General features: G+C 44.8%; 1 protein-coding gene across 4 annotated transcripts in view; it reads right to left on the bottom strand.

The window, feature by feature from the left end:
- The window catches only part of Nrp2 (neuropilin 2), a 115,446-nt gene that overhangs the window by 17,191 nt on the left and 77,608 nt on the right, over positions 1-20,647 (bottom strand). The window contains exons 13-16 of one of the 4 annotated variants that reach the window (XM_078017885.1): positions 17,115-17,377; positions 15,496-15,592; positions 14,298-14,333; positions 1,564-5,235 (exon numbers count right to left, since the gene is read on the bottom strand). In XM_078017885.1, the coding sequence (XP_077874011.1) occupies positions 4,955-5,235; positions 14,298-14,333; positions 15,496-15,592; positions 17,115-17,377 (677 nt within the window). In that variant the 3' untranslated portion in view covers positions 1,564-4,954. Of the gene's footprint in view, positions 1-1,563; positions 5,236-14,297; positions 14,334-15,495; positions 15,593-17,114; positions 17,378-20,647 lie in introns of those variants that run through there. The other 3 variants (XM_005335099.5, XM_040294779.2, XM_005335095.5) reach the window with 3 other exon arrangements.

The following is a 20,647-nucleotide window of genomic DNA, read 5'->3' as shown; positions in this document are numbered from 1 at the left end:
AACCATTCTGGGTTCAGTGTGCAAGACTGGACTTCTAACTGTCTTTGCCTTTTCTATGAGAGGAAGAGTGCCCCTAACATAAGTCTTGGGACCAGAATCAAGGTAGGATCATTCCCCAAAGAGGCTCCCCAAACAGTGACGCTAATGGAAAAAAAGCAATGGCTAATTTAATTTCAGTCTGGCAAATCTGGTCCTCGGTCAGCTCAGACAAATGTTGACTGAGCCTGGGTCTTTGTTTGAAATAATCACTTCTGAGATGCTTTTGTTTTATCTTTTACTACTGGGAACAAATGGTTTTAAGGAAAGCCAAATGTTATTTAGACAAAATGGGTAATTGTGCTTGGCATTGGAGGAAGAAACAATGCTCTAATCACGGACATTCTACTCCATTCTCCTGCAGAGGACGGATAATGACATCTATACTGAACCATCTGCGCTAATAGTTTCTTGTAAGATCTGAAAACAGAAGCCTGTCTCTAGTAGCACTTGGACAGGTCTTACAGCTGTAAAAAGCATTTCCTCTCTGATCTAGGTTCTAACAGAACCTAGAAAAACAGGACCTTGGCAGAATAGGGACTTTTGGGCATGTTTTTTTTTTTTTTTCTCAGGATCTTTCAGGATGGTCCTTGGACACCTAGAGATGGGCACTGGGTTGATGAAAAACTTCAGCTAAACCTCCTGAAAGCTGTGCAGTGGAAAATCCATTTGCAACCCTTACTTGACCCTACTTAGAAACCTTGAACCACTCGGAGACTGTCTTTCCTATCACTGTTTTTAAAATTCCCCTTGTGATTAAAATATTTTCTAGAACTAGATCACTAACTATTCAAAGAGAATGACAAAAAAAAAAAAAGAAAGTTGTCAAATAAGATCAGGCCTTTTGAGTAAGTTTCCCTAAGTACAAAGTTTTAATGGAATATGTTCCTTTTATAAAATGTTCTACTCTGATAGTTCCAGGTTCGTGATAATCAGAAAATTATCTTCATTACCTGCTCAAAAGCAAAGTCTAGAATATCTCTGAGTCCTGAACAGGCAAAAAGTTCCTGTTTTTTTTTTTCCTCCCCTAGGAAATCATTCATAAATTGGAGATCAATGTCCCTGTGAAAGTAATCATCTGGTAGGTGAGGAGTAGGATGTTGCTGCTTCATCTCCAGAGGAAGGAATCTGTCTTTGTAGAAGCCAAGTACATGATTCAGCTTAGCTGGTCCCACTCCCCCTGGGGCCTTTGGAAAGTAGAGTCCGATCTCCAGGGATTTGCCATCAAGAGAAAATTTTGTGGAATCACATTTAGCAATTTAGCACTTAGCAACTTTCACAAAATCCCACACCAATCATAAAAGTTGGCTCAGCTGTACAAATTGGATAAAACTCCTAACAAGCAGTAATAAAAATAAAAAGAAGGAAGAGCTGGCATTCAGCCTCAAGGAAAAAACCCACCTACCTCCCACAGAAATGCCCTGTAGCTCAGAAGGTGATGTGTAAACTTTAGAAACATCAATTTGTTCTAAGCCTACGCTTCAACTTTGTTCTCACAGGCAAATGGGGGAAAAAAAAACCCAGATGTTTGTATAAAAATATCATCATTTTATTACATTCCACACAATACATTTTCAAATAGTTTCCAACGTCCACAAGTTATTTTGACACACAGGCAACTGAGCAAATGCAAGGTATGTCACAGTTAGAGGGAGGGGGATAAGAATAGGAAGTAAAAATCTTTAGGTTTTCTTGTTTTGTTGTTGTTCTTTGGTAATTTTTGATTTTTTAGGTGTTTACTTGCCTGTTCGTTTCATTTTAAAGACTGGGTCTTTTTAAAGATAGGGTATCAACCTCAGAAATATTACTGGATTTCCTATTCTGGTTTTAATCCCAAAAATGTAGGACAAGGGAAAAAGATGAGTTGATTTTATTTTCAGCATCCTGTTTTGTCAATGGCAATGCTATATATATATATATATATATTTTTTTTTTTTTTAATTTTACTGCCTTCACCAGCAATTCGGTGACAGCAATTGCTAGCATAATACCAAGGAAGGGACTTTTCACCCCAGAAATAGGGCTTCCCTCCTGGAGGTGTCGTCATGGAACCTCTAATAAGGCAAGAGCTTTACCAGCCTGAGCCAGACCTTGGCCTCACTCACTCTTTCTCTTTCACTCACTCACTCACTCACTCACTCATTCATTCATATTTTACTAGTTGCTATCACCTCTTTTCTTCAGAGAAGCAACACCAAACACATGCATGCATCCACCTGTCCAGTCTATTTTTCTTAGAAGAGAGTGATTCTTCCCCTCCTCTATGAAATAACAGAATTTTGCTTTTTAAATCTGCAAGGCATGGCATTTTACAGAAGAGCTGCCCTTTTAGCATAGTACCTGGATAATACTATGAAAGCTGCTAGAGTGGAGAGAGAGAGAGAGAGAGAGAGAGAGAGAGAGAGAGAGAGAGAGAGAGAAATAGATAGAGAGATATCAGTCCTCAGCCGAAGTAGATTCCCTAAGACTTGAACAGCCTCATATTCTCAACTATGGCATGTACACACAGATGATGCCACGTGGGACATTGGGAAAAGAGACAGCAAGTTCACAAAGTTGTTGCCATCTTCTTTTAAGGAAGGGGAATCCTCAAAGGGAGGTGGCAACACATCCAGTCATTACACAGGCTGGATTTTCCAGGGGTGGTTTCTTGCTGCCATGCCCCATGGAGCACCTAAAAGAAGGTCCATTATTCTGAGGGATGCCTGGCCCCAAACACTCAACTGGCAGTGGATTCCCGTAATAATAAGCCCTCAGTGACTGGCTTGTTAGTTGTCCCAAGGCATCCTGAGCTGCTGACCCCTCCTGCTCCTGCTTCCTTCTGCATCTTCAGCTGAGGCTGGACATTTTTTTTTTTTTTTTTTTTTTTGAAATCTCAAGGTAGCCATGCTCTAGCCTTTCATCTTGCTTTTCTTGGCAGGGCTGCTGTGGTTGAGACAGAGTAGCTCTTTGAAACAGAATAAGAAGGGGAGAGCACCGTTCTTTCAGGAGGATGAAACGAACCAGATGGGGGAAAGTGGAGTGTGTATGCTGAAGGGAGCTATCTGGATATTCTGTAAGAATGCTAAAAGGCTTTCTCCCAAGCAACCAAAAAAAAAAAATCATTAGTATTTTGCTCTCTTTTCTGTACCTGGAGGCTTGCAGCTCAGGCAACCATCTTTGGAGAGAATTTTACACTTCCCTAGTGGATTCCTAGCAGGAAGGTAAAAACAAATGCCCCTGAGGCTGAGCCCTAGTACACTGGAAACCTTCAAATACACATTTTCTGTCAGTGAAGTTGGCTTCATTATTCAATCCATCATCATTACAGAATCATTAGGCAACTGTTTTCTAACATCCCTTTCCTTGTGTTGCTTAGTGGGCACAAGTGGGCAGCAATGGATATACCTTTATTCTACCTCCCCGCTGACCATGCAGCAACATCTGGATATGCCAGGCCAGCCTAGGAGGGTATGTTTGCCAGATGCCATGAATGGTTTAAGGGGTACCATGCTGGTACATTTAAACAAATGATTACTTTCTATTCTTTCATAATATTTAAGTAAATCAGGTGGACAGCCTTATTTTTTAGCGGCTATAGATTCAGGCACACATTAACACCATGAAAAGAAAGCAAGTGATCCCCCTTTCCCCCCATATTTTACAAATGCTATTACAACGACCAATATCATACCAAAGAATACCTTCTTCCTCGACCCCATCTCACGGAGGGCCCCACTAGGACACTTTACAAAGACAACATTTCAGTCTTTCCTTCTCCTCCCTTCTCTCTTCCCCCTCCTCCTGCTCTGAATTTGAACAGACTACTGCTTTTCCTACATCGGTCCCAGATTTATTTTTTATGACTTATTCCACACTTGGACTTAACTGATAAAGGCTAAACATTCATCATGAGCTTCTCTTTTATAAGGCAACATGAGCCAGGTTTGCTTCAGGGCTGGAAGTAGAGATGGTTCCACATACACTCAATGGCTGTTAACTCGTGACTTCAAAGATGCCGGCAGACATGGCCAAGGGCTCCTGTCTGAGTGCACTGGGGGAACCTTCCTCTTGGGTCAGGTGGGTTGGGGATGGGGATGGGGATGGGGATGGGAAGGGCCACACTGCATTCCATGTGGCCTCTATTTCTCTAGGTACCTGGAGATGACAATGACAGCCAACAGAAACCCAGCCAGAGCTAGATAAGGCAACAAAAAGCTTCAATCTCTTCTCCAAGTAAACAAAATTTGTACAGTATATTATTTTCTTGAAAAATGCACCCCGGGAGAAGTAACACAAGAGTAATGGGGCACTCCACACACACCCCCACACACTCCCCCCACAAAGAACCATTCTCTCACACCCACACACATACCCACACACAGCTATTCACATGGCGAGTGTATACTATGTACAGACACACAGAGCCAGGTTCCCCGCAAGACTCCTGGCAGCCTGCCCACCGAGAGGAGGGATGGGGTAAGGCAAGGGGAGAAACAGGAGAACCAGTCTCTGGAACAAAACCAGCTGAGCTTTGAGTTGTGAAGTGCTTAGGGGTGATCTCTTCTTATATTCCAAGATGCAGCATTAGAGTTGGGTTTTGTTGGTTTGGAATCACAAACCAAACCAAAACAAAACAAAAAAAAAGCAAACAAACAAAAAAAAAAAAAGAAAGAAAGAAAGAAAGAAAGGAAAAAGAAGAAGAAGAAAGGAGAGGAAGAAAAAAAGGAAAGGCAGACAAGAAAAACCAAAGCAAAGGAAAAGAATCCAAGGGGCGTGGAAGGGGTGGATGGAGCGCTCCGGGTCGGGTCGGGGGCAGCGGGAGGGAGGGAGGTCTGGGAGTTCACACAGAGACTAGGCGAGGAGAAAAAAGTGCAAAATCGAGGCAACGTGTTTGCAGTCTTTCTTGTTTGTTTGGGTGCTGTTCTTGCTTCGGCCCTCAGCAGTGCGAGCCGCGGTCTTGCTCTAGCTTAATGGTTAGGGTGGGCTCCACCGCCAGAGGGGCCCCGTTGGTGTAGTGGGAGGTTTTGTAGGTGATGGAGTGATCGGTCTTCTTGGCCGCATAGCGGAACCGGTGGTAGTGGAGCACCAGGGCCAGCGCGACGGAGACCAGCACCAGCACGGCGCCCCCGGCGGCCATTACGTAATACCAGTAGGCTGGGATGGGCTGCACGGGCACCGTGTCCACTGTGGGCTCGGTCCCTGGCGGGAGGGTGCCCCCTGGGGGAGAGACACAGAAAGTGTTGCTAGGCTGAGAGCATGCGCACTACTCAAAAACCCATTCAAAAATAAATAAAAGAGAAAGAGGAGAGAGAGAAAGAGAAACACATACATGCTTTGGGGCGCACGGGGAGGGTCGGGGGGGGGGGCTACTGTGTGCTGCGCACTTTCAAATGATCGCTATTATCTTCTACTCATCCCTTTATGAGGTAGGTAGCTTACACCCATTTTACAGATGAGGGAAACAGAGGCTCAGAGAGGTTAAACCAATATCCGAGTAGTATGGATAACAAAGCTATTTTTCCTGTTTATCCACAATTACTCTATAAAATAGAGAAGCATTGTCATTCTCCCTCCCCTCTTTCACACACACACACACACACACACACACACACACACGTGTGCAAATACACACAAGAAAATGATGCTGAAATGACTGCAGGGAGTTCATCTGGGCAGATTCCTTCCAGGGTGTGGAAATGCCATATTTGGTCTGGCTGGCCAGCTTTCTCAAACAATGTATTAATTAGGCTGGCTAGACTTGAAGGTAAATTCCACTTTGGCTTGCCAAGGCTTCTGTGCCCATTGAAATCGGCCTGGTCTTGTCTAAACAGGTCAATTACCACTGTCAAGCAATGACTAACGCATCTTCATTTTTTTTTTTTTAATTGGATGGAGGATTTACAAAGCAGATTAGAAGGGAAGTTGCAACCAAAAAATGTGGGCACAAAGCGATTGCAGGCACGTGAGGGTAAGAGTAAGTGAGAGCAGAGTGAGATCCTTCTCAATCATGGGAAAGACAGAGCAGGGAGGGGCGGGGCAGGGGATCTAGAAGGCAGCCACTTCACTGGCGGCCTCCGGTTGCCATGGAGATGCTGTAGTAGATTTAAGCCCAGGGTAACTCTGGGGAAAGACTGGCTGGAGTCCCACTTGATGCAAAACAGTGCTACAACTTGATTCTCCCAAAGATTTACATCAGTCTGGCCCAGAAAGGAACTAGGCGCCTTTGAGTTTGCCAAAGCCAGACAGGATCTTTACTTCTGAAAAACGGTGTAGGCTTAACCTCAGAAAAATGCCTCCTTAGATTCTTGAGTTAAGTGTTGGTGGCCAGAAAAATGTGTCCTCTCTCCCCATAGGGGACTCCAGGAGGGGAGCCATGGAAGGAAACCCTGCTGTCTCTTCATGTGTCCTACTCTGTGAGGAGCACCTCTGCCTGGGGTGTAGTCAGGCCTCGTTTATATTTCCTGTCTTCCCCGTGAGACTCTGAGCTCCTCATGCCAAGGAAATCACTCTGGATTTGGTGTTTCCTGAGGGTATATGAAAGAGGGCACCCAATGCTCAGTGAATAAAATACCAGTGTGAAACAGTCGCCTCATTCTGAGTCAGTGTTCTGAAGTTCCAGTGGCCTGAACCCCCACAGGCCTCTCTTTTTATTTGGGAAGAGCTGAGAGGTGTGTCAGGACTTCTAACGTCTTCTCAGAAGGGACAGAAAAATGAGACATTTCCCTTAAAAAATCTTTCAAAACCTGCCCAACTTGTCAGCTCTTGGTCACCACTTCCTCTGGGTTTGGGGATCCCCTTCCACTGAGGTGCAGGTTCCTAGTCCTCTAGGAAAAGATCCCATGGTCCCCCAAGACCCCTTTTGTAACCTCATCTTCTCCCACATGATCACCTACTCTCTTTTCTTTGTCCTTAAGCTTTTTCTGTCTTTTAATGATTTCATTATTGTAGCTATGAAAGGACGCTCTGTCTCTTTTATGTGTACTTGCACTGGAAATTATGAACAGAATGGAGAGAAAGAGAAAGCAAGGCGCTGAAAACAGTTTTCTTGAAGTGGCCAGCTTGCAAGTCACAGTGAACTGGTGTCAACTCTGGATTCAGGTCACCAGGAGTATCTGCTGCCTGGCAACCGCCCTGCTGCTGGATTTTCATGTGAGCTCACAGAATGCACGGGAAGCAACACAGTGCAGGGTGGGCATGGACTTCCTCAGAGCCATCACTCTTCTCCCCACGAGGTATCCCCAGTTTTGCCCCTGATTCTGATTTGGCTCCATAGTGAGGGCCATCCTCTAATGAGACTGCAGCTCGACTCTCAGAGAAAAGGGAGGTGGTAAATCCACGGTGATTAAGTTCCCATTTAAAACACCTGACCAGACCCCAAAGGCAGGAGCACCAATTTTTTGTCAAGCAGAACATGGTTTCAACTACCCATGTTCCCTCTGTTATCACCAGGTGGTCTCAGTTTAAAGGTTTGCTTTCCTTCAGTCAAAATTCTGGTTTCCAGCATTAAATACACCAGCCAAGACTCAAAGTGCTGGGTCTGAGACCTTAATGCTCCTTTTTTTTTTTTTTTTTTTGGGTACTGGGGGTTGAACTCAGGGGTACTTGACACATAAGCCACATCCCCAGCCCTATTTTGTATTTTATTTAGATACAGGGTCTCATTAAGTTGCTCAGCACCTTGCTTTTGCTGAGGCTTGCTTTGAACTTGAGATTCTCCTGCCTCAGCCTCCCAAACAGATACAATTACAGGTGTGTGTGTGCCATTGCACCCGGCCTTTAATGCTACTCTTAAAATGTTTCTGATGATAGAGGCAAAGTTGGGGCCAGTAGGGAGAATCTTCCTACTTGCTGGGTATCATATATTCAGAACCAGAATTGGGCTCTGCCTTTGAAAACAGACTCCACTTTAGATATAAAACTCCACTTTCCTACCTATGCTCCTTCCCCTAAAATTACCAATATGTAGAAAACATGAGTGACAGAAGCCATTTGGGTACATTACATTGGCCCCTTAAACATTTTCCTTGCACATATGTTTTCACACATGAGACATACTGTGTGAGTTTGTGCTTTTAATACTAAGGGGGTTAGAAAAGAGAGGATACAACAATGCTTTCCTCATCTTTAATGTGCATTTTTGGGGTGACTTAAAGTTTTGGGGCCAGAAGTTTCTTAGAACATTCTCTAGCTAAAGAGAGTCAACTCTCAAAGGCAGGTGGACTGTGCTGTTTGGACTGTGGCTCAGCCTTGAAAGGTTTTGTGCTGATGAGTCTGTGGTTTACCAGTTACAGAGAAGAAGGTGATAAATCAATTGGGGTTCAATCCCTACCCAAAGCAACTTCCTCAGCAACAGTAGCTGTTCAATGAATGCCAAAAGGATGGATGAAGCAGGGGACAGATGGACAGATGGATAGATTGATGGCTGGGTAGATGGATGGAAGAATGTATGTTGGACCAATGTTCAGACTTTCTAAAAAAATGTACTTCAAAGAAATTATTCTCAGAAAGTGCTAGAGATTCTGTCTATGGTGTCCCTATGAGGAGAAGGATAAAGGTCCCCACTTTGGGCAGAAGACACGTATACCAGGTGCCCAGGTTAATGAGTAGCTCGACTTTAACCCCACTTATCCCCTCAGCCCTGTGGGGTGACTAGGCCATTGTTTCACAACAGAGGACCAACCTGGTTCCCACTTCTATCACTGACTCTCATTATTTTTCTTTTCATTTGAATGATGCTTTCAATGCCCCAAATATTCTTCATTAATCTCCACCCCCAATTCTCCACAAAATTTTCTCGTTGTTTGAGATAATGAGAAACGGATATGTAAGTAGTCAATAACTCCAAATGTATTTGCACGATTAAACAGGCTCCCAACTGGAAAAGTTTGGAGCTCCTCAGAGAAAAGCAATGGGAATGCAAAGAATTTGAATTTTGAGAAACAGTAAATTCTGAGAAGCTATGGATATGGATAGGCAAAAAAAAAAAAAAAAGAATTCACACATTAGGTCATGTTCCTTCCGTTTCTATTTGCAAGTATGGCTACCGATTTCCTAAACAATTAGGAAATGTGCCTGTCACAATAGCTGGAATGAGCAGACATTTTCATTTTTGTTGGCCATTGGTCTGTGGTCTTCACATGAACCTTGTTTATTCCTCATGATCAGCAAATGGGAGACATGAGGACTTGAGAGGATAAGTGATTTTCTGGTTTCACTTGGAGAAAAACTGAGGAGGGCAGAGCAGTCTACAGTGAAGCCCCAGGGATGGCTCGGTGCCCTCAGAATTGCAGGCTTCTACCAAGTGGCAGCCAGGACTGGAACCAGGTGGTCTGAATCCTCAGCTGGTGCTCCAACCCAGGGGTCAGCTAACTACAGCCTAATGGGCCAAACCTGGCGCACTGCCTGTTTTTATAAAGTTTTATTGGAACACAGCCATCCTCATCTGTTTACCTATCGCCCGCGGTGGCTTTCGTGCCACAGTGGCAGAGCTGAGTGCTTGCAGCAGAGACTGTATGTCCTTGAAAGCCTGAAATATTTACAATCTGGCTCTTCACAGGAGGAATTTGCAGGCCCCTGTTCTCACCAAGCAGGGGTGGAACCCGAAGCAGCCCTCTCTCCCCCTTCAACTCTGCCTGCACCTGTCTAAGGACTGCGTGTCTCAGTCAAGCCGGGTTCTCATTCAATCCCTGAAAAGAGAAAGCATCTCCTACAGCTGTGTTCATGGCATGCCACCCGGACCTGGAGGAGTCACCCAGGTTCCCCAAAGAAACATTTTGAAAGACACCACTGGTGAGTCTTCTCGCTGAGAAGAAAAGGCTGTTTGCACATAAGAACTGTTTTAGGCCTGGCCTGTCTACGGAGTCCTTTATGTACCTGTTGAAAATGAAGTGTTGGCGAAGAGGGCCATGTCAAATAAAAGGTTTATTTAATTTGTGCGATTAAACAAGCAACAGAAAAAGGTTGGCTCCTCTAGAAAAGTTTATAGAAGATAGTAGAAGAATGTGGTCATGCCCTCTGATTTGTTTGGAGAAAGGATCTTAAAGTACAAAGCATCCCTGAGGAATGACTCTTTCCATTTGTTTTATGAGACATGTATAGAAAGGATCGCTGGGGGTTTTCAGTGAGCTGGCTGAAACCATGTGAGTCCCCCTTTCTGTCCTCTGTCCCCCATCTGTCTAAAATGCCTCTAAATTCAGAATCCTGGATGGCTGGTCTCGGACCCCTCTCAGTTTTCTGGGGGCACTTATGCTACCTTCTTTCAACCAGGGCTTGACCTTTGTGCTCTTAGAGAAAAGAAGTCAGCAAAAACCATTTTCTTCTGCCCTTAGACCTCAGCAACTGTTTAGATTAACTGTAAACTTGTGGGGAGGGGAGGTGTCCTGCCCTTGTGACAGGCAAGGGCAGTGTGCACAAGTCAACTGCACAAAGAAATCTGGGTCCCCTGAGCAAGGATGGCTGCCAAGCCGTTACGTGGTTCACACTTCTGATCTCCATCCTTCCCTGCTCAGCAACACCTAGCCTTAATCTGGCAGCTGGAAGCTGGGGGGTGGGGAGGGGAGGAGGATTCACACACCACAGCTGCCTATCTGGAACCCTGGCAGGGTTTAGGAACACTTCTCTGCCTTTCATCAGAGGACTACGTGCAAGCACAGTGTTTAACCCTGTCTGTGTTTCAGAAGTGCTTCTAGTAGACAGGTTGTGGATCCAAGGAGAAAGGTCATCTGTGGTCCCGAATCCTGAATTGGGGGATGTCTCACTGGTGGGCAAAGCCTCTGGGAGGCAGGTCTTAGCAGGGTGAGGTTACAGATGGAAAAAGAAGTGAGAGCACAAAATGTCTATAGCTACTGCTTATAAAAAAATTAGAAAAACATGCAGAGATTGGGCAGTTTGTACCAAATAAATAGAACTTAAAACCTGAGGCAGACACAGTATCAACTGCCAGTCTGCTCAAAGAGGTCTCTTTTAAGACCACTTCCCTCTTTGTCCATGAGACAGCCTGGACACTCATTTTCTCCTGGTTCTACCTGGATGAAAACTGCAGAAATACTCAGTGAAACCCAAAAGATGGGGCACAGCTCCCTCACAAATGATCTGAGACATAAATCCATGTTCATGGCCATTGACAGGAACTGTGGATGTTCCCTTTAGCATCCATCAGAGTAAGACCAAAATTATGAATCCTCCACTCCAACGACCACCTTCCATAAGGGCAGCCCTGCTTTGGAGCTCCAGACCCAGATCCTTCTACTCCTCTTGCCAAAGCCCACAGCCTCCAACAGGAACAAAATCTCTAGTCTTTACCGAGAGTTGACCGCGTGGTCAACAACTACAGAAATCTTGACTATGGACTTTATGTATTTTTACTGGTTTCTTTATTTTTTTTTCTTTTATTGAAAAAGTATCAGTAAGGAGGAAATAATCCATCACCTAATGACACCACTTTTCAGTCCTTTTTCCCCCTTTCCCTTTATATAGTTTTTAATTTGTTAAAGCTCAAATCCTAGAAAAAGATGCACAATGGCACCATGTTTATAGCTACTGCTTATAAAAAATAGAAAATTAAAAATTAAAAAAGCATACCCAGGCTACATTGTTTAAGATTTGACTTATAAGAACAACAAAAAGGGCTTTTTAAAAATCCCAGGACAACTCAGTTTATTCATTCTCTCCTCTTTTCTGCCTTTTCTACAGTCCTCTTTTCTCTATGGCTTCCCTTCAGTACTAACACACCCTGATACACAGTCTAAGTATATGTAAAAAGCAGAAAACCCAGGTGATTAGAATAAAAAGGCAATGTTGCGTGGCAAGAAATCAGTAAGAAGCAGAAAATGAAAGATACTTGGAAATATGAAAGATCAAGAATACCTAATAAGCTCAGATCCAAAGACTACTTTTATTGTATTTCCCTAAAGATTTACTGAGTATACATTGATCTCTCCTAATGAATGGGATTACTTCTGTCACATGGTTAATTTATAATGGAAAAGAAAAAAAAATCAACTCAAAAACATACTAACAATGTAATTGCCTATTGTTAATGCTGTTTCAACAGCAACTTTCCATATCTTGCCTGCCCAGACCTGACTTCTCTCTATTTCCCCTTGAACCGAAAGACTGATTTTTTTTTTCCCCTACCAAGAGAGGGTTCCTGCTGTTCTGCCCTCGAGAGGAACAGAATATGTGTTACTAGGTTAGAGGGAACACACATCCTCTTTCTCTCCCAAATGGAAGGGTTTGCTTGAGTAAAAGTGCCCACAGAGACATGCTGAGATAAAGCAATCCTCAGCCCAGAAGAAGCTACCCCTGACCCTTAGATTCTGGCTACCAGCTCAGAGCTCCATGCAAAACGTGCCATTGTGATCCAAATCGTCCCTTCTCATCTCCAAACTCTGATCTTGATTGTATTCCTTGGCCAAGTCTCTGTTCCCCAAGACTTGGTTTCCTCTTTGCCAAATGCTTGCCATTTTCCACAACAAGTCCACCAGGGGCACATTGGAAATTCTTACCTTCAAACTACTAAGCCCTGTGTTTATTTTGGCTAAATGAGCACTGCTGCTTGGATAAGATTTTATGTATATATTTTGTACAAGCAAACACAACTGGACCGTGCAGCCCTGTGGTACACACAGCTTCAGGAAAGCACTTGCGCCTGGCCTGTTTGTTCTCTTACAGAGGCAAAGCCCTTAACCACCGTACTTGTCAGTCGTGACCTGACACGGTGTGCACACAGAACAGCATTTGTGGCACTTGCCAGCACACCTTGACCCAGTCTTTCTGGGAGCTTTGAGCCTCCATGACCCAAAGAAAGTCAGGTGAAATAACATGAGCAGGATTCACTTCCCCAGTATGAGCATTACCTTGGGTCCTGAAGGTTAGACCTTGAATTCAACTGTAATCCAAGTCGTTCAGTTTGGATCTCAGCTTTCCTTCCAATACTTAGGATTTGCATTCATATAAATCTCACACCCGGAGAGCACAAATATATGCACACAAATACTACTAATACTTCAAAATGTGGACTTCAGAGTGGCATGAAGTTTGGGGAGGTGAGGAAGGATAAGTGAGGGAAAAAAATACATTTTTTTCATTTTCTTCTCCAGTGTCACTTTTCTCCTTCCCCTTAGAGCTCTGGGTGCTGAGTGGCAAATTAAGTGAGATGATTTGAAGTCTGGGAATATACCTAGGTGGCAAACCAGGAATTCATCTCTTTCTAGCCAGAAGCTGGACAGATTAACGAGAGTAAAGATAACTAGTCTAGACATGGGATATAAAAATGGCTGTCCTTATCTCTGAAATGCTGTCACCTATAGGGTTAAAACCCAGCCAGTACAAACAGGGTACAGCAGCCCTCAAACTGCAGGCAGAAAACTCTCTGTCATTAGGTGGGGGTCAGGGTCTCCAAGAGTGCTTGTCAGGCCAACTGCAGGGAAGCATTTAGAGTGGCTCCTAAGTGTTTAGCATTGGACATTTAGCAGTGTCAACAAGGTGGACTGCAAAGTGGGTGAGATGCAGACCCGCTGCATTACCAAAGCACTGATAGAACTACTGCCCAAGATTGGAGGCCTTTTTATTTTCCTGGACGAGGCAAGCATCCCAAATTATTTCTTTGCCATGTTCTCTTTACTTTCTTAGGGAGAAAATGTCCTTTTCTGTTTTTAAGTCCTGAATTTCAAGTGCTCTAACTCCATCACCTACATGTCTCCTTAGTCCCTTTACAAGACACCGGTTCCTGAATCTGGCAACTCTTCCTCCTCACGATTACCACTCCTCCTGTCTTTCCTAACATCCATCCCTCACAAGACTGCCTGCCACTGCGCCTAACCGGGGGTTAATTGAGACTGCTGCCTTGGTACCCTGGAGCTGGAAAGAAACCATCTTCAGGCTAAAATAAATCATTGCCACCTCATTTCACTTTTAATTTACTACATTTTTTTTTTTTTTGGTTCTGGTTTCCCATAGCCTCTTCTTTCTCGCCTCTCCTGCATTTTCAGCTTCATTGCTCCCCGTTGGACAATTCAAGGCTGAAAGGTTTATCTGTACCCTATTTGTCTCTATTATAGGTTTCTAAACTTTAATTAAACAAGAGACAGTGAGGATCTCAATCCCTGAATCTACAGGTATTGCTGGTGCCATCTAGTGGTGGGAAGGTGAGGCACCTATTTTCTCTTGAGAGCTCTGTCAAATTTGGAAGTTTACTCCCCCACCACCAAATTCACATCACAAGGGGGAGGGAAAAGGCATGCAAAAAAAAAAAAAAAAAGTTTTATTTTTTTTTTTACCTTTAAAATTCTCACCTGCAAAAGCTGAGATGGGTTCTGGAAAAAAAAACAAAAAAAAAAATTTGAGTTAGATAAAGGGAAGAAATAATTGTATGAATGATGACAATGACGACTTCCACTAGGCTATTTGGTAATACTCTACAGAAAATGCTCCATGTCCTCCACATGTTCTGGCCTCTGTCTATCGTATCATCATCATGGGGGTTGGGGTGGGTAGAGAGGATTCTCAAAATTGCTTTGGAACACAAAGTCCTTCCAGAGTAATGGGTCCCAAAAGCATTGTAATCAGTCACTTACCACTGATTACTTTCTCAGAGCCAGGATTACTTTTAGATGCCCAAGATCTGAGAGTTGCCTAAGGGGACTGGGGGTGGTCCCAGTTGCTTCTGACATCAGCAGGCATGCACAAACCTAGGACTCTTGGGCCAAGAAAAGGACTTGGTAACTCATTACCACTACTCTAGTCCTGTTCCTTCTCAGGATTCCTCTCTTGCTTTTGGGAGTGCCCATGACTCTGATGAGAGATGGCCAGGGAAACCTTGGGGTGTCCCCTGCTATAGGAGGAGGCCTTGGGTAAAATGTATACCCTCAGGAAGGCTGCTACCCTGCATTTCTGACCAAGGTGACCATAATGGTGTCCCTCCCATGTCGGTCACCTGGTATGCAATGTTTTAATCCTATAGCTCCAGGACTTGGGCATTAGAGGTATTAGTTTTAAAGCAAAAGGTAGCATCTTATTTCACATGCCATACTTTGCCCTGCAACTCATTCACATAAAAGAACTGCTTGGTAATTGTATTATCCCTCTTATGTACCACGTGTTCTATTTTAGCTCATCCTGAAGGCTTCCATTAAATCATCAAACCTTTCTGGCATGTAATTCTGACTGGCAGTTGCTCTTGTCCTCTAGCATTTTCTTTGCTGAAAACTGGAGTCTGATGATGGGATCTCGGCACCCTGCATCTTCATGTACTTAGTGCACATCTATGGCTGATTGGGAACAGGGACACAGCTTTTACCTCATCTCACACTTTCCCATCCTGAATTCAGCCCAAGATACAACTACTCTCACACCTTGCCACCCGCTCTGCCCATTAGGGGATGATTGGTCTGAAAATGGCCTCTTGTTTCTTCTTGTTGGTCCCAGCCCTTGGTGGTCTTATTTAGAAGAGCCATGCAGAATCAAGCGGTCACGTACCCATGCAACTCTCCAGTGGGACATCAGTGCTTATCCGAATGTCATCAATGGCGATCTCTCCAGAACGTCCTTTCCCTATTACCCCCTCGAACACAATCTAGAAGATGAAAGAACCAGAGCCACGGTTAATTTGAGGTTCCTGGTCCAAACTGCAAAGATTTTTTTTATTTTTGTTAACTCCAGCTTAATCCATGTACACACATGCACACACACACACACACACACACACACGTGTTATTGCATCTGGTACACATCTGTTGGCCACATGGCTATAGCTCTAGAGATCTTAATTTTGAAAAGAGTTGGTTCAAATCAAATGCATATTTGGGGGGAATGAGAAAATATAACAAGGTGATGGATATTTGTTGTCCAACAACTAGGATGTATTGATTAAAAGAACCACAATTGAGGAGTGTTTAAAGAGGAGTTAAAATTTCCCTAGCTATTTTTGAAGTTTCTTTCTCATGAATTTTTTTCGAATGCCAATCCAGGTATTTGAAAACTCAGAGGACATGAGCAGGAGCGGGTAAAGTGAGAAATAGAGCACTCAGGTTTGTCTCGTGGGTCCCATTGCATTATGACCCTGAGGGGTCCATTATTGCCTCTAAGAAGGAAATAAGTTGCCCTTTCAGTGATGGCTTCTGAGCACCTACTATGTGCTAGGCACAAGGACAATAATACAATCTCATGAATAAGACTTCTGCGTAGAGAAACTCACTCTCTAGTGGGTTAGACAAAAATGCAAATGGGCACTTAGAATGCATGTATTAGGTTAGTGAGTGGGAACCTGCTCCCCACCCACCTCCCCACGGAAGCCCTTTCTGCTCTGCGGTCTTCAATCACTCCTCATTCTCGCCCTCCCCAGGTTCTTTCTGCAAACGAGCACATGTCCTCTGGCAAGCTGAGCGAGCAGTTGGCTGCCTCACCAGCCATCTGTTGCTGCTCCTCGTCTGGGGAGGAGCAGGTTAATGCCTTGGCTGGTTCTCAGTCACCTCATCCAGTGTGTCGACTCCTACCCAAGATGCAGCTACAGCTGCACGTGCCCATCTGTGCCTCAGTCTCTTGCTCCATGGGACAGAGATAATATAACTCAATTCTTAGAGCTGTTGAAAGAGAAGCCACTTGTTTAAGACTCTCTCAGGTTTGCTGGCCACAGAGAGGAAACTGTATCTGCCCCCTTCCTGTGCTCCTTCCTGCTCCCCGGGACAGGTCTAGGAGGGCATTCCCTTTTCCTCCTCCATTCTGAGGGGCTCAAAACCCCTTCCCTTGTGTGTGGAGGGTTTGTTTGTTGTTTATTTCCCTGGCTTCTGTGTCCCTTTGTCAGCCTACCTGATAGCAATCTAAAATAAAATGGAGAGAAGAAACATTTGTTGGAGAAGATTTCAGCAATATAAAAGGCAATAGGAGGAACAAAGAACCAAGTCTGGGTGTAGAGATAGGCACATTCTGAATAACAAATAAGAGTGTCATTTAGTTGCCATGGCGACTTGAGAAGCACAATGAAAACAGCAGCGCTTAACCGTGTCCCCTAATGATGAATGGGCACGGTCCTTTGAAATATTGAAATACGGATCACGATTCCCACGGATCTCCCCACCCCACTTCCTCCACCACCCCACCTGAAACTCCATGTCGTAGCTGGGCAAGATGATGCGACCATGCTTCCACTCGCCGCCCTGGTCCTCGCGGATGACCCACAGGAGCTTGCTCTCCTGGCTGGCTTCGCGTACCACCTGCAGCGCCACCCCGCGGCCGCCCGTGGCTTGGTACTGGAATTCCATGCACACGGGGCTCCGGGGCAGGTGGACAGGTGGGCTGATGAGCCGCCCGTACTGACCCTCTCGCCGGCCGTCACTCTGCAGCCGCAGGAAATTCCTGTCATCTGAGGAAACAAACCCAAACAGAGATCCTTGATAAATGCTTGGGAAAGATACCAGTTCGCAGCTGTAGCCCCTCCAGGGAAAAGCTGGGACCAGGTTTTTAAAACTTTTTTAAAATTCCTGTCCTTGTTTCCCAGGTCCTGTGTCCCCTCCTTAATGTGTCTTCAGAACCCTGATTCTCCTCTTGAAGCCCTTTCTTCAGTGTTTAAATCTCTTATTTCTCTGTATCACTTTCTTTGTATCACACATATAGCACGTGGTGTAGCTGGTCTTAGGTGTTGGCTGCTGTGTCTGGCTTGTCTTCGCTCCCTAGAGTCTAAGGCCAGGTCCATGTCTCCCTCATCATAGGCTTACCTGAAGGGCCAGTGCAGTCTAAACTGAATTATAAGGGAACAGTTTCCAGGAGGTGAAGTGGCTGCTAGACTGGAGGTGACTCTGGCTAGGTGTTTTATGTTTCAAGCCTTTGACGTCTTGGCTGGGCACTGTCCAAATGGAAGACATTTAAAACCTTCTGTCTCTGCCAGTGCTGCTAGATGATGCCTGGGCTCCTGTGCCTATGACTTGGAAGCCCATGTCAGCTTCAAACAGAACAGGGGGTGGTAGCTGAGTATGATGACTCTGATGCCTAACATTCCACCCCCTTCCTTGTACACTCCAGGGAGGGCTGAACTTGACCTTTCTCAAGCAGCCAGACCCAGACAGCTCCAATGATAAAGTTACGGTCATTATTGCCGTAACAAAGGCTATGTGTTTAGCAGAGAATATACATGTTCTGGGAAATTAAAGGCTCACCAAGTCCAAATGTTTGGAGATTGACCCTTTTGGTGGATTGATTTTGAATACATCAGACACTTCTGTGAAAGACAGATTTCTCATTGTGGTTGGCAGACCCCATGCCTTGCAGACACAGGTGCAGAGACTGGCACTTGCTAGTTCAAGAGCACTCTGGCCACATGTACAGAGGGCAAGGTGCATCTGAGGAGGACGTCTCACTGTCTGCTTTTGGCCCTGAAAACATAGGGGCATCTTGGGCTGAACACTTCTGCCAGAGGGCAGGGACACATTTTTACTTCACACCCAGCGTGGAACATGGGCATGTCAGACTCCTCGGGTCATGTTAATGTGATGCCATGTTAGTCTGAGACATGTACTTTCTAACTCAACAGGGACTGTGACCATCCTGGGCTTGTCAGGAAAGAACAGGTTGGGGCTCCAGAGCCCTGATCACCGGTTTGCCCTTGTGAGAGCTGAGCTTGTGGTTGACCTCCCATCGTTGGCCTAGAACCAGCTCCTCCCTCCCCAACTCTCTGGCCCTCCTGTCTACCTCCCTAGCTCGTCTAAGCCCTTTCCTCTTGCTAGACTGTCTGGGATTATTGCTTCAGAAGCTGTCCTTCCCTGAAATCAAATTAGACCAGTTTAAGGTACATATGTGAGCTTCCTTTTGTGGCTCCTCCGCCAGTCTGAGCCAAGTCTGTCTACCTACATACAACATCTGACCTCTTCAAGGCTCAAATCGGCACAGATAACTGAGAAGCACCCATCTTCAGAAGAGAAATTTAACAATGAAGTTCTCCAGAGGGAGGAGACACTGATATTGAAACCAGATACTCGGTGATCTTCCAAACCTAGGCTTCTCCTATCAGATCTTATTGCCAGCGCTATTAATGATAATAATTACAACTCCTATTTGCATAATGTTTTACAGGTTGCAAAGCACATTGGGATGCATTATTTTATTTCATCCTTGCTATATGCCTGTGAATTGGGATTTACTAATCTTACTTTGCACATGATAAAAACTGAGGCTCAGAAAGGTTAAAGGGACTTGTCCAAGGTAGACAGGCTGCAGAGCCCAGACTTCATTAAGGGTTTCCCCCAACTTTCTGCAGTCAATTTTCCATTTCAACTGCCTGTAGATGCCTTGCCCCCCGACCCCACACTCTGTTTGAGGCAAACTGGTTTCCCCACTGGGCCTGTGCTTCCTTTTCTTCTTTTACCTATAATTCCTTGCTCCTTCATTTCTTCCCCTTCCCCATCTCTTTTGCCAGTTCCTCTCCTAATCATTCTGGCACATGCAACATTAATCCCCTTCTTCTCTCAACAACTCCAGCGTTTACTGACTACACCACTGATTTCACTGGCTTTTAAAAGGACTGGAGGCCATTTTCTGTGGATTTTGGTAGGTAACTACCCATTACCTGGCATCATAATTTAACTGTTTCTCGTAAGGTCCTGGTCTTGCTCATATAGGGTTTGGTACTGCTTCTCCCCCCTTCCTTCCCTTATGGTCATTTTTTTGGCACTACTCAAGGAAATTTTGTTCCCATGAATGAAGGAGTGAATGAACAAATGAATGGATAAAGAGTGCTAGGAGGCTGTCTGTTGGAAAGCAGGACAGAGGGAGAATCTGCTAGACGCTGGCAGTGGCTCGGGTTCAGATAATTCCTTCACAATCCTTCCATTCTCCTGAGCCAACAGCTCCTTTCAAAGGTGAGGTGCACCATCAATAACAGGGTGACCTCTGGAGGCACGCCATTGACTGAGACCCCAGCGAGAGCCCCCAAGTGCTCCTATGCGCCTGGTCACTTCCAAGCTCTTACTGTTTCCACCTCGTTTATAAAGGAAACCAGATTTCAGAGAGTTATTATTCAGCCTTCTTCCTTCACAGTTTCACAAATAAGACCCACTTGCTGCCTGAAACTGCTTGGCAGGAATACTGTCACTTGTGTGAATTTGCATTCTTAAGCAGCAGGGGAATCACAGCATAATGGTTAGAATTTGGTAAGTGAAATGCATGTGGTTTATGAGGAAGTGGGCTGACTGGGTTTCATCTGGGTCCATTCTATTTGCTCATCCTGTTGCTAGAACTTGAGGCACGAGCAGGCCTCTTCCAGGGGCCCTCAGAAGCCCCTCCCCTCTCCTTTCATTTCTTCTCCCCTCTCTCTCTCACAGTAGGATGATAATCACTACGCATGATTTAAAGGACCACTGCAAGACCAGGGATTAATGCTGGTGGCGTGCTAAGCACGAGCAGCTGAAGGCTCATAATTCAGTGCTGACATCTGAGCTAATCCACTAGTTTGCAGAATCTCCAGACGAGCAGGCCTCTGGATTTCACTTAGTTAAATCATTTGTGCCCACTTGTCTGCTAAGTGCTATGAGCTCCAGGGAAGAAAGATGATATGTAAATTTAAAGAATTAGCAGTTGACATCAGTCAGAAGGACACTGAGCTGCAAAATGTCCCTGCCTGTCACTGACAGAGGCTTGATTA

Source organism: Ictidomys tridecemlineatus, chromosome 7 (genome assembly GCF_052094955.1).
Source record: "Ictidomys tridecemlineatus isolate mIctTri1 chromosome 7, mIctTri1.hap1, whole genome shotgun sequence".
Classification (NCBI taxonomy): domain Eukaryota; kingdom Metazoa; phylum Chordata; class Mammalia; order Rodentia; family Sciuridae; genus Ictidomys; species Ictidomys tridecemlineatus.
This window is presented reverse-complemented; position numbering and strand designations above follow the sequence as displayed.